The sequence below is a fragment of the Mandrillus leucophaeus genome, unplaced genomic scaffold, assembly GCF_000951045.1.
Source record: "Mandrillus leucophaeus isolate KB7577 unplaced genomic scaffold, Mleu.le_1.0 Scaffold1, whole genome shotgun sequence".
Classification (NCBI taxonomy): domain Eukaryota; kingdom Metazoa; phylum Chordata; class Mammalia; order Primates; family Cercopithecidae; genus Mandrillus; species Mandrillus leucophaeus.
Genome location: NW_012098097.1, coordinates 14,186,075 through 14,199,862, shown reverse-complemented (window position 1 = coordinate 14,199,862; position 13,788 = coordinate 14,186,075). Strand labels below are relative to the sequence as shown.

General features: G+C 57.0%; 2 protein-coding genes across 2 annotated transcripts in view; both read right to left on the bottom strand.

Annotated features, from left to right (window-relative positions):
* Positions 1-1,252: 1,252 nt before the first annotated feature.
* LOC105548229 lies at positions 1,253-2,684 on the bottom strand. The gene has a single exon (XM_011992175.1). The coding sequence runs from the start codon at positions 2,332-2,334 to the stop codon at positions 1,828-1,830; it is 507 nt and encodes a 168-aa protein (XP_011847565.1). The 5' UTR covers positions 2,335-2,684; the 3' UTR covers positions 1,253-1,827.
* Positions 2,685-7,335: 4,651 nt separating this feature from the next.
* ENDOV (endonuclease V) overlaps positions 7,336-13,788 on the bottom strand; it is a 9,160-nt gene continuing 2,707 nt past the window's right edge. Inside the window, exons 3-6 of the mRNA XM_011967556.1 lie at positions 12,589-12,657; positions 12,069-12,197; positions 8,979-9,043; positions 7,336-7,928 (exon numbers count right to left, since the gene is read on the bottom strand). Of these exons, the coding sequence (XP_011822946.1) occupies positions 7,781-7,928; positions 8,979-9,043; positions 12,069-12,197; positions 12,589-12,657 (411 nt within the window). The 3' untranslated portion in view covers positions 7,336-7,780. The remainder of the gene's footprint in view (positions 7,929-8,978; positions 9,044-12,068; positions 12,198-12,588; positions 12,658-13,788) is intronic.

Here is a 13,788-nt window from a genome sequence, read left to right as displayed (position 1 = left end):
CCTGGAGGAGAGGGTGACTCAGGCCTCAGGGCACCTGTCAGATACACCTTCCTGCCCCAAACACCATGGCTTATTCTAAAAGCATTGGCAATCCATCCCACTGATAAGGAAAGAGGCTCAGAGAGGTGAAGTGGCTTACCCAAGTACACACAGCACACAAGTACAGAGGCCTTGGTCTGGAACCCAGGGCCCTGGTTGCCTGTACACAGCCACTTCCACCAGGACAAGGAGCCCCAGGCCAGGCCCTTCAGGGACTCTTCCGCAGAGGAGGCAGGCACAGGCCCTGGGGTGGGCATGTACCAGCCACCGGGGTGTGAGGGGCAAGGCTGGCTCTCCTGGAGCCCATGCTGCCCTTGGCCCTGGAGGACAAGGTCCCCATGAGAGGTGCGTGGCTCAGGTCAGATGCTGTGCAAGGGGCCAAGATCCAGCTCAGATCCAGATTCAAACAGTCCAATGCCTGTGGCCAGAGTAGGGGTGGGGCTTGGGACAGCTAGGACCACCAGAGGGGCCCCTCCCTGGGGCCTGACCTTGGCCAGATCCTCAAGGACCACTCCAGTCCTGGTGTGTCTTCTGATCCTGAGTGCCATAGGAGAGGGGACGCAGGACCGGCTGGGGTCTCAGAGGCTCCAAAGGCCAGGCCATGCGATTCTTGGAGTGTCTCCCTCCCAGCCTCCAGGCAGGGTGGGGGCCTGGGAAAGGGACACAGAGGCCCACAAGTGAACAGGAAAATCTTTGGATCCGACTTGAATTATTAAGTGGTTCAAGAATATTCTTAGCTCTGAGAAGGCTGTGGTCTGTAGAGACGGACTTTACCATGGCCCTATTTTTAAAGTTCTGTGGGTAGGAGTCGAGACGCCACTGCACTTAGAGCCCCCCAGCACGCCCCTCTGCCTGCTGCCAGGGAGTAGGATGGGGACCGGGCAGGGGGGCACATGCCAACCCTGCAGACCCCCACCCTGCAGGGGAAGGGCGTGTGATGCAGGGACGGGAAATTGGGGTTCCCCCACGTCCAGGTCCACCCCTGCCCAGCCCCTGGCCCGTGAACCTGCTCCCCCAATTCTAGCCCCCCTTGACCCGCACACCCTGTTTCCCCTGCTTCAATTCCCTGCACTCTACTCCCCCAAACCTGCCCCCCTCCCCCAGAGCAGCCCTGGGGAAAGGGGCTGGGCCAGCTCAGGGCTGCCACTGTACATCCCCAAGGTGGGCTGGCATCTCAGCAAGCTGCTTTTGACTGAAGGAAAAAGAATCAAGCTTTTCAAGAATTCAAGTTAGTTTTATTCAGAGGTCTTACTGAGAATCCTAGACCCAGGCCCCAGCCCAGGAGCAGCCTTAGAGAGGTCCTGTCTGACTGCCCGGCTCAGTGTCTCGGCCCACTGCTTGGATGCGGGGGCCGGGGCTCACGACCTGCCAATTCCATCCAGCTGGCTCCGAAGTTACATGACAGCAGAATCACACCAAGGCTTGGGCGTAAGAGCACTTCTGGTTACAGATTACAGAAGCATAATCGCTAACCTCGGCCAACATTTTCTCACGTGCAGGAAGAGCCAAGGACCAGGGCCCTTCATCTTTTAAGGAATACAGTGACTCAGGCAAAAGACGCAGGGCCACGTGTTCTTTCCTGTTTTGTTTTCAAAGCGTCCCTCTGGAGAGCCGCAGTGTCACCGAGTCAGGGCTCACAGAAATGAGCACACACTTAGGGTTGCTGCTGACACACCCTGCCTCTCCTCACGCGGTTCACGTGGCCATCAGCCGGGGCTGAGGACCCCTGGCACGCACCTGCACCCCAAATGGACTACAGATGCCGCTTCCATTTCAACTGTCACCCCTTTAGGGTTCAGAGCTCCACACCCACTTAACCCCAAGCCAGTGGCAAAGCTTCCTGAGAGGCCGGGAACTGCCAGCCGTGAGTTCCACACCACCTCCGCCATCCTCCTGAGACCCTGCTCCCCCAAAGACAGGCCTTACTGAGGACTTGGTGGGGTGCTGGTCAGGAACTGCCCAGTCTTTGGGGAGGGGGTGCTGGCTGTCTGTGTGGCGAGAGCCTGGGAAAGGCATGCAGGCGGATGTGGTTGGAGCCCTGACTCTCTGAATCTTGGGCTTAGGTGAGTCCTCAGCAGGTGCCCTGCACTCCCGGTCCCCTTTCCCAGCCAGGTCACTGCTCAGCATCTGCATGGTCAAGGAGGACTCCCCCAAAACCATGCACAGCCAGACGGCCCAAGCTAAAAGAAGATGCCAGTGACTAAAAGCAGGAGTGAAGGCAGGGACGTTCTCAGAGACCTCACACACATCAAGAAAATCCCGTGAACAACAGTATGCCAACAGATTAGATAACATGGACGAAATGGAAAAATTCCTAGAAACACACAAGCTAGCAACTGACTCAAGGATAGACAATCCGAACAATCTATAACAAATACATAGACTGACTCAGAATCAAAACTCTCCCAAAGACCTGAGACCAGATAGGCTGACTGGCAAATTCTACCAAAGGTTCTAACAAGAATTAACACCAATCTCTCTCTTCTAAAAAAACAGAGGAGGGAACACTTCCTAACCCAATCTATGAGGCTAATATTATCCTGATATCAAAACCAGAGGAAGACATCATAAGAAAACGACAGACCAATATCCCTTATAAATACAGATGTAAAAATCCGCACCAAAATACAAGTAAATCACATTCAATAGCAGAGTCAATGGATTATACACCATGACCGAGTTGGATATATTCTAGAAACGGAAACTGGCTCAACATATGAAAATCAATCAATGTAACACCTCACACTAACAGAAGAATACAGGATCTTTTCAACAGAGGCCAGAAAAGCATTTGACAAAATCCAGTACCCTTTAAGTATAAAAACACTTCATGAATTAGAACTAGAAGGGGACGTCTTCAGCTGGATAAAGAGCATCCTTGAAAATCTAACAGCTCACATCATATATAGTGAAAGACTGAAAACTTTTCCTTAAGATCAGGAACAAGACAAAGATATGTGCTCTCACCACTGTGTTCAACAAAGTGCTAGAGATTCCAGCCAGAGCAATTAGGCAAGAAAAAGAAAGAAAAGGCATTCAGATTGGAAAGCAGGAAGTAAAAATAGGCCAGGCACGGTGGCTCACGCCTGTAATCTCAGCAGTTTTGGAGGCCGAGGTAGGAAGAAAGCTTGAGCCCAGGAGTTGGAGACCAGCCTGGGTAACATGGTGAGACCCTGTCTTCACAAAAAAATCTTTAAAAATTAGGCCAGGTGCGGGGACTCACGCCTGTAATCTCACCACTTTGGGAGGCTGAGGCGGGTGGATCACGAGGTCAGGAGATTGAGACCATCCTGGCTAACCCAGTGAAACCCCGTCTCTACTGAAAAAACAAAACAAAACAAAACAAAAAATTAGCCAGGCGTGGTGGTGGGTGTCTGTAGTTCCAGCTACTCGGGAGGCTGAGGCAGGAGAATGGTGTGAACCTGGGAGGTGGAGCTTGCAGTAAGCCGAGATCGTGCCACTGCACTCCAGCCTGGGCGACAGAGCAAGACTCCGTCTCAAAAAAAATAATTAGCCAGGCATGGTGGCGCATGCTTGTAGTCCCAGCTACTCTGGAGGCTGAGCCAGGAGGATTACTTGAGCCCACGAGGTCGAGGTTGCAGTGAGCTGTAATCACGCCCCTGCACTCACTCCAGCCTTGGCAACAGAGCAAGAACCTGTCTCAACAACAACAAAGCAAAATGGTCTGGGACAACTGGCTACTCACAGGTATGACATAGGACCTGCTCCCTCACACCATACACAAATTCAAGTCAAAATGGATCAAAGACGTAAAGGTAAGCACTAAAACTATACCTGTCTTAGAAGGAAATGTAGGTGTAAATCTTCATGGCCCTGAATTAGTCAATGGCTTCTTAAATATAACATCAAAAGCATAAGCAACAAAAGAGATTAATGGACTTCATCAAATTTAAAAACTTTCATGCATCAAAGGACACTATCAAGAAAATGATGACAACCCACAGGAGAAAGTATTTGTAAACTACAGAAGTGAGCAATATCTAGGATTCAGAACATATAAAGAACTTCTGCAACTCAAGATGACAACCCAATTTTAAAAATGGGCAAAGGATTTGAATAGATGCTTTGCTCATGAGGATATACAAATGGTGACTAAGACATGAGAAGGCGCTCACTCTCGTGAGCTATTAGGAAATGCAAATCAAGCGCACAATGAAATACCACATTTTTATTTTATTTTAGTTTTTTTTTTTTTGGAGACAGGGTCTCATTGTCACCCAGGCTGGAATGCAGTGGCGCAACCACGGTTCACTGCAACCTCGACCTGCTGGGCTTCAGTGATTCTCCCACCTCAACCTCCCGAGTAGCTGTGATTATAGAAGTGCATCACCATGCCTGGTTAATTTTTTAGTTTTCTGTAGAGATGAGGTCTCACTATGTTGCCCAGCCTGGTCTCAAACCTCAAACTCCTAGGCTTAAGTGATCCTCCTGTCACAGCCTTCCAAAGTGCTGGGATTACAGGCATGAACCACTGTGCCCAGCCGAAATACCAGCTTCTACTCCATGGAATGGCTAGAATCTAAATGGCAGATAATAGCAAGTGGTGGCGAGGGTGTGGAGAACCTGGAACCCTTGGGCATTGCTGGTGGGAATGTGAACTGATGGAGCTGCTACGGAAAAGTCTGGCAGTTTCTCAGAAAGGTAAACACAGGGTTTTTCTGGGTAGACCCAGAAATTCTACTCCTAAGTATATACCCAAGGCAGCTGAATACATGTTTACACAAAAGCTCGTACATCAGTCTTCCCTGAAGCATTATTCACAACAGCTCTGAATGGAAAAAACCCAAATATCCACCAAGTTCAACAAAATGTTTATCCCGATCCATACGATGGAATATGACTCAGCCATAAAGAAGAACGAGGTTCTGACACCTGGCACAAGACACAGGCGCATCTTGAAAACATTAGGCCGAGAGAAGGCCCCCATCGCCAGCATCGGCTCTGTCCACTCTTTGCCTGAGGAGCCCCGTTTTTCCAAGGACCATGCAGTGGTCTCACCTATGCCTCAGTGGGCCTGGGGGCCAGCATGAGGGTCCCCAAAGCGATGCCTAAGCCCTGGACTCATGGGCAATGACGCAGGACCTCGGATTCCGTCCCCCAACCTGGGCGGCGTGCCCCAGGACCACGGCTGTGCTCGGGTGGTGTTACCCCCGGGAGAACCCTGCCCGGCCTGCTGGTGCCGGTGACATTCAGAGATTTTAGGGGGACACCTCTGGAGGCTGTCCACGGCCCTGCTCTCCCTCCCATCCAGACAGGACTCCACGGGGGTGCTGGGAGGCAGATCCTTGCCAAAGATGCTAGGTGGGCAGACGCCCTCCCCTCCGACCACTGATGCCTCGTTCCTGGGCCCAGCCTGGTGCTGGACTCCACCACCCCATGCCTCATTTATCAGGAGTGTACTGAGTGTCCACTGCTGGGCAAGAGACCTCACGCGTATCCCCACCTTTAAACCCCAACGCTTCTGAAGCAGGTGTTCACGTTCCCGGTGAGGAAACAGGTTCCAGGTGGACACAGCTGCGGCTCTCAACTCATCAGGTGCTGCCCTGGACTCTCCCAAGTGGACCTTCAGCGCCCACCAGACAGACACATCTAGACCGGTCTGGACCCCACGCGTGGCTGTCCCTGGGGCCCACATGGCTCCACGGCTGACACCTCTCAACTTGAGCTAGAGGTAGACAGGGTCCACACAACCTCAAAGCCGGCCTCGCCCGCTGTCAACTCCACCCCTCTCCCACCTCAAGGACTCTCTGGGGACACTCTCCCCACACTGGCCCAAGTTCCAAGGCCCTTCCTGTCTGTCTCCCTTCCCAAGGCAAGTGGAAAGGGAGAGCCGTGAGCCATCCCCATCCACTAGCTGCTGCCCCTTTTGGTGCGAAGGGCAGAGATCCCTCTGCCACGGTGAGAGGAGCCTCGGTCCACTGGTGGGGTCCTCAACGAAAGCTAGATCCCCGACAGGCCCAAGTGCCCAGGGCTGGGTGAGGCCAGTCCAGGTCCACTGACACCCTGAGGCATGGAGGGCCTGAGGGGCTGTGCTGGGGCTCCCTCTTGCCCCACACTGCTCATCTGGTCTGGCCAGCATTGCTGACGGACAGCAGCCAGAACAGGCCACCTAGTTCCCGCTCTCTCCTGTGCCCCCTGTGACTTCAGGCACAACACCAAGGTGCCCGCAGAGCCCCCAGTATCTGCACCTCCCAGCCCCACTTGTCCTGGAGTGGGTCTACTTCTTATAGAAATTTCTAGAATAGAGTCTGCTCCATCAAGGAAGGGCAGCTCCACAGCCTGGGCCTCTTTTCCGGAGCCTCCGTCCCTGCAGCCCAGCCCTCCAAAGCAGCTTTCGAGTGAGAGCAGGCGGGTGGGGCTGGCACTTCCAGGCCCTGAGTGCTGCTGCCTGTGCACCTGTCCCAGGCCCAGGCTCGCACTGCTCCTCAGGAACACCAGGACAGCACCGTCTCAGAGGGGCATGGCGGGGCGCCAGAGACCCGCCCTCGCTGGATTCTTGTCCCAAGCTGTCAAATCATGATCACCGGCCTCTTCTTGTAGAGCTCAGGTGAATGGCAGGAAAGGATTCCGGGAACTTCTTCATGCTCTGTGGCAGATTCCAGCGTCCTCAGCGAGCCTGGGGTCTGGAGGCCAGCCGGCATGTCAAGGGCTGGGGGGTGCTTGGGAGGCGCCCAGGGGCTGGGGCCGGGCTGCAGGTGGGCCGTCCCCTTTGCCCCCACTCCTCAGCTGGCACCTCTAGCCCACACCAAGAGGAGAGGAAGTGGCCAGACAGGGGCCCAGGGCTGCTTTCCCACAGTGGAGACAGTTTTGAGGCTGTGCCTCTGGGGCAAGGCAGGCAGGGACAGAGGACAGCGATAAACTCTCAGAGCCTGTGGGGGAAGGAGCCACCCCCTGATCCTAGCCCCGCCGGGCGCAGAACCTGGCACCCAACCCCTCAGGCACCAGTGACGCCCTGTCTGGCCTCCCACCCCGCAGCCCAGACTGTCTCTGTGTGCTGCCCCCACCCTCAGCCCCCTCTAGGCTGAGACGAGGCTCTCTGCTCCCTCTTCCCGGGGCAGGCTGGAGGATGGCCAGGACTGGGGTCAGGGGTCATGGCAGGCAGTGGGCGGGTGCTAAAGCCCAGCTACCCCAGCTAGGACCCCTCCCATGCCAGGGCAGAGATGGTTCAGTATGGCTGGGGCTGGGGACCTGCCTTAAAAATGAACCCTGATTCTGCGAGTAAACCTTACAGTAAAGAGATCAACAGAAATAAATAATCAAACAAACAAATAAGTAAAATAAAAAAATGAACCCTGAGAAGAAAAAAAAGAGCAAGCAAGTCCTATCTATCGAAAGGGGCGGGCAAAGCAGAGGCTGCAGGGCTCGCGCAGGCTGTAGCTCTGAGTCCCCTTTGTGGGCTCCAGGAAAGCGTCTCGTGCACTCTCAGGGTCTGGCACTTGCCCCCGTAGAGATCTGTCCTCTGAGCACCGTGACCACAGCTGAGCAGCCGATGACGGGGCGAAGAGGGGCTGTGGTCACCTCTACCCCACCTGGCACTGGGCTGTGCTGCGGCGTCCCCCAGGGGCGGTGCGGTCAGCCTGTCTCTGGGGACTGGGTACTCTACCTGCGGCTGAGGTGAGGTTCCCCTAAGTCCCTAGACCACCCCCAGGGGTGGTCAGTGTCCTGAGGCCAGAACGAGGTGGCCAGTGGCCTTCGTGTCTTCATGGCGCCCAGTTCCACCCTACTGCCAGTCCTTGCCCTCCTGCTCCTGGGAGCCTGGCCTTGGGGCTGTCCTGGGGCCTGGGCTGTGGTCCTGTGGGGGCCGGCCCTCCCCTGAGGACTCTCCAGAGTCTCCTCTGGGGCATGCCACTGGCCTCTGCGTCGGGCTCCTGGTGATGACATTGAGAAAGGGACAGCATCAGACGCTAGCGCCCACCTGACACCCCCTCACACCGCAGATGGGGTCTGGAAACTGTGGCTGGCCTGGACACTCAGGGCCTGCTACAGCCCAGCGCATTGGGCCGGGTAGGGCATGCTGCTCAGACAGAGCTTGCATTCAAGCTGGCCGGTCCCCAACTCTGGGAGAGCTTGGGGGTCCCTGCCACCTGCTCCTTCAGTTCTCAAAGCAGCCTAGGGAGGCCTGGGAACAGTCCCTGGCTTAGAGGGAAAATGAGCACAGAGGAACCGCAGCCCTTCAGTAACTAATCGTGGGTGAGGGCATGGTGAATCCCAGGCCTGGGGCCTCCTGCGATCTTTGCCCAGGGAGTGGGGGTGTCCTCTCAGCCTGGAGGCTCAGATGCAGGGCCTGGAATCCAAACTGCCCACTGCAAGAGGAGAAGTGGCCAGACTGAATTCGGCTTTACTCCTTATCAGCACTCAGCGTCCCAGCTTCCTCATCTGTAAAGTGGGGTCACAGTACCTGTCTCACAGCAAGGTTGCTAGCAGGATCAAATCATCTGCAATAGTTTTAAGACAAAGCCTTGCACTGTTAGCTGTGACTGTGCCAGGCACACTGTCACTCTAACAAGAACCAGCGGGACAAGAATATCTCGACGATGAGGAAGCTGAGGCTTGAGAAGTGCAAACACCACAGCTGGCTATGCAGGGCTGGGTCATGTCTGACTCCGAGGCCACACCTTTTCTGCAGCACCCACATCCTGGTACCTCACAGGCTAAGTAGACTGAGGAAGGCTGAGGATAGTCCCAGGACTTTGGGTGGAAGCAGTGGTGTTTCTGGAGAGTTCCCATGAGAATAGGAGTCCACCCTACTCCACTCTCCTCCCTCTTTGAAGACCTCTCCTGTGGCCCCTGCATGCCCTGGCCCCGCACTGTCTGTTCTGAGCCACAGTATTGCAACAGACAGAGGCTGAGCCACCAGACACAGCCTATGCAGGTGTCTGAAATGCCCCTTTAGTGCCCCAGCCTCCTCTGGTGCTCACCTCGGTGTGGGTGGCCTGGGGAGTCCCAGCGACTTGCGGATGTGCTCTCGGGAGCAGATGTCAGCCTGGAGGAGACAGACGTGCTGCTAGGTGCTGAGCTGGCCTGTGGACCAGTTTCCCACCAGGAGCTGCTGGTGGCAATGCCTCCATCCCCCATAGAAGTCCATTCAGGACACACAGGTCACAGCCAGCTTTTCAGGCTCAGGAGCAGCGGCCCTGTTGGCAAGTGTGTGACAGGCATGCCTGGAACTTTGGGGTCAAAGCCCTGCAATGGCAGCTCTCACACCGAGCTGGGCAGTCCCTGACGGGCCTGAGTAGCTGGTGAGTGGATAGGCTGAGCAAGCGGGTCCTGGGTCTCCTCCCCACCAGTGGCAGTTGGAGCTGCTCAGCCTTCACTGGTTTCCAGCCTGTGCTTCCCTGTAGGTTGTGTGCAAGCCGAGGCTTCCCTGCTAACACTTGCTTCTCTGGGGACTCCGAGCCCAGCTGGTCTGTCCCCTCCCTGACGAGATCAGCAGTAACCCCTGTCGTACCTCCAGGATCACCAGGACAAGAGAGGGCGGTGGGCCACAGGCTGGGATGACGGCAGACCCCAGCAGGGTCTCACAGCAAGGTTGCTAGCAGGATCTAGCAACCTGAACAGGGCTCAGGTCTGAGTGGGAACTCCTGAGGGCATGGGGGGTCTGGCCCTGGGAAGTCCCCCTGATCCCAGCTCAGATGGGCTTAGATTAACTTCAGGGCTGCACGACTCATGGACAGCAAGGGCTAATCCCCCAGCCTGCTCCTGCTTCTATTCATGAGGGAAGAGGGGCAGCGGTAGGCGGGGCCAGCACCTCTCACCTTGCCCTGGAGCAGCCCAGCCTGGCCTGGCAGGAGAGCCTGGACCTGGCAACCAGGAGCACAGCAGCGCCTGTGACCACGGGGCCACCAAGACGGCTCGGGGAGGAGCCAGGGAGAGAGCAGACCAACACTAACCCTGTCTGTGCTCTCCCAGAACCTTCTGGAACAGAGTCAGGAGGGGAGCCTGTTGAGAGGCGAGTGACCTCAGGAAGGAAACGGACCCAGAGACAGAGCCAGCCCTGCAGGACTCGACCGTCGGCTCACGCCCAGCAGTGAGAAGCTGCGGGCTCCTGGTGCGGAACAGCTGCATATCCCATCTGGCTGCGGCTTTCCTTCCTCTGGAGGGGGGGCCCAGGATTTGGCAGGCTCTTCGCCAGTGCTAGGCACAGATGCTTGTTCTGTTTCTAGATGCTCAAGGTACTCACAGGCCAGGGGTCCCCTCCCTTGCAAGGACGGGCCACTGTCCTACTCTGGGGCGTGCTGAGGTGGGAAAAGGTCTAGGAGCTCTAGGAACTGTGTTGTCTGCAGCAGCACGACCTAAGTTCCTGGGGCTGAAGGCCTGGGAGACAGTTTCCTGGGTTCTCTCTCGGAAGACCACACGGCTGAGCTGGAATGGAGGAAGAAAGGCCTCTTTCCTGGGAGCTGGGGACACACAGCTCACGGGCTTGAGAGTCCACACACCTGTGCCCTGAGCAAAGCCCTGCAAGGCTGCGGAGCCCGCTCTCAGATGCCACCACTAGGCACAGCTCCCCAGGGCGACGGCCACTGTGGTATGCGGGCTGCTGCTGCCCCCTGGAGGCCACACTGCGCGCCAGCAGCCGGAAGGCACCGGCCCCATGGTGGTGGCCTGGGGGTTTTCCACTGGTGCTGCCGCTGCCCCAGCACAGTGCGGGGCAAGCAGTGGGGGTAAGACGGGGAAGCGGCAGACACCAGGGAGGCTCCAGAGCTGGGCTGCTGGAAGTGGCGCGGCTTGTGCAGACCCGCGTCCCAACCTCCACCCCACAGCCTCCACAGCACGCACAGCGGCCACCTAAAAAGGCCAACCTGCGGGCATCCCGCTGCCAACTCAGCCATCCAAGTCCCTGTGAGTGACGTCTGACACCCTGGAGCACCCCAAGATGCTCACGGGCTCCCACCCACTCTGTACTTCACTGCCCTGGCTCCAGCCACACCTTCCTGCTGTTTCTTTTTGTTTTTTTGGAAAGTTTTTTTGAGATAAGGCCTTGCTCTGTCACCCAGGCTGGAGTGCAGTGGCCCAGTCACGGCACACTGCAGCCTCAACCTCCTGGGCTCAGGTGATCCCTCCCGCCTCAGCCTCCTGAGTAGCAGAGACTACAGGCGCGTACCACCACACTTGGTTAATTTGGTTTTACATTTTTTTTGTAGAGACGGGGTCTCACTATGTGGCCTAGGGTGCCCTCAAACTCCTGGGCTCAAGTGATCCTCCCACCTCTGTCTCCCAAAGTGTTGGGGTTACAGGTGTGAGCCACCCTCCAGGCCCCCTGTTTCTTGAGCACATCAAACTCCTTCCTGCCCAGGACGGCCCTTCCCCTAGCAGGTCTCTTCTAAGACTGACTTTTCTTGAACCCTCACTCTGTGGGCTTCTCTGGGACAGGATCCACCCATGTCTTGTGGTCCCCTGGTCCTATCGAGGCTGGCTGTGGGCATCTCGTGCCAGCTGTCTCTCCCCTGGCCCGCAGGCTGAGTCCTTTCTCAGCTGAGCTGACCGTTTCAGCAGAGTTCTCACCCTTCCCGGGGGACCGAACAGCAGTTCTGGTGCTGGGTTCTGGTGCGGGCATACCCGAGGCCCCAGACCAGCATCTCTGAGGCCTGCACAGCTTTCCTGCAGAAGCCTCCCGGCTCAAGTTCAGCTGCTCCCTCTGGGACCTGAGGGGCTGGCTGGGAATTGGCAGGACACCTCACCACCGGAGCTAACATCACTGATTCTCCAAGCTGGCCTGTATCTGGGTGCAGGAGGCTCAGAGAGGCTGGGAGGCTGAGCGCATGGGGCACAGGGCCTGGGGATGAACTCTTGGGAGCCCTGCACCCTCCGGTCTACTGTTCTGACTGCAGGGCCCGGCGCAGGCCAACCAAGCTCTCCAGCAAGGTGTCTGTGACCTGTCCTTGGCCCAGGAACCCCTGTCCTCACGTCACTGCACTCTGACCCCAGCTGAGCTGCTGGCGAGCCCTGAACAGCAGGTGGTAGGAAGCAGAGGTGCCTGTGCTGCCTCCCCGCATCCCCGGCCCACCTACCTGGCGCACGGGCTCTGGGATCCGGAACCTGCAGCAGCAGCAAGTCAGGCGCACAGCTGCCTCCAGGCTCATCTTGTGGCCCACGGAGATGTAGAGGGGCCTGGTGCTGCGATCGTGGCTCCTCAGGGCCTGTGACAAGGAAGGTGAGGGCTGTCCTGTGGGCTGGGCCACTGGGACCAGGGTCAGGACAGCCTCAGCGGTTGGAGCTCTGACAAAATGTCCTGGGGGCAGGAGGGAAGGTGAAGGGGGCAGTGCTCTCAGGGCCAGGGCCTGCCCATCCTCAGGGCACCTTCCTACTGCTTGTCCCTGGGGCAGGGTGGGCTCCCTCAGCACAGCTGGAGGAAATAAACACAGATATCACACCCCGGGCTCAGTCAGAGGCAGGAGGATGGACGGACGGGCAGGCGGGGGGTTGATGTGGGTAAGTGTGAGGGCACGCGTGTCTGCATGCACCTGTGTCTGCCTGCAAACGATCCCCTACCCCGGGGCTTTGGAGGGGCTCAGGGTCCTGGCCACTCACCATTCCCAGGACAGTCCCAGAGTCTCCCAGCAGAGGGAACGAGTCTCCTCGAGTCTGCAGGAGTCGGATCTGGAAAATGGGAGAAAAAAAAAATGGGGAAAAAAATCCTCTTTTCCTGATGACGGGCTGAAGGCAAGTCTCTTTATTTTATTTTTTGAGACGGAGTCTCGCACTGTTGCCAGGCTGGAGTGCAGTGGCGCGATCCTCGCTCACTGCAAGCTCTGCCTCCTGGGTTCAAGCAATTCTCCTGCCTCAGCCTCCCGAGTAGCTGGGACTACAGGCGCCCATCACCACGCCCGGCTAATTTTTTGTATTTTTAGTAGAGACGGGGTTCCACCGTGTTAGACAGGATGGTCTCGATCTCCTGATCTCGTGATCCACCCACCTCAGCCTCCCAAAGTGCTGGGATTACAGGCGTGAGCCACCGTGACAGGCCCAAGTCTCTTTATTTAAAAAACCCAGTCACTGGGCCAGGACAGGGAAGGGGACTGATTTTGGAGGTGAGCTGCGGCCCAGGCAAAGCTGCACCACCTGAGATGCCACTGAGCGTGCAGGCGGTGACGTCGTCTCGCCCAAGCTGAGAGTGCTGCCCAAAAGACCCTGTCCAAACCTGATGACGCGGCTTACAACAAGGGCAGCAATCTGCCCAGGGCCACTGTGCCAGGCTGGCAGCCACACAGGTGCCGCCGCTGCCCAGTGACCGGTGCTGAGCCCGCTTCCTTCCTGTGGCTTGTCTCCTGCTTTGGGCACATCTGACTCAGCTCAACAGGCTGGTATTTCTGGAGGCAGTGGACTGGCTCACTGAGTGGGTCTAAGGTCCCCATCAACTCAACAGATTTTTATTAAGCAACTGCTCCATGCAGGCACCTGAGAGCTGGGAGGAATGAGAGATGCAGTCTCTGTTCAGAATCTGCCATCCAGTCAAACAGCTGGGGGTGTCACCAGCTCCCTCCACTGCGAGTGTCTCACTCCCCGTGCCAACATGGGGTCCCAGAGGAGAGTGTCTCACTCCCAGTGCCAACATGGGGTCCCAGAGGAGGACGGTGCAGGGGAAGGTGGGGTAGGAAGAGTGTGGGTGGCAGCTCCAGGCAGGCCTTGGTGGGAGGGGGGCCTGGAGGCTGGTGTACCTGAGCACGCAGGGGAGGAGACGGGGTCTGGGGCGAGGTGGGGTGGGAAAAGCACCAAGTGCACCCGGGACAG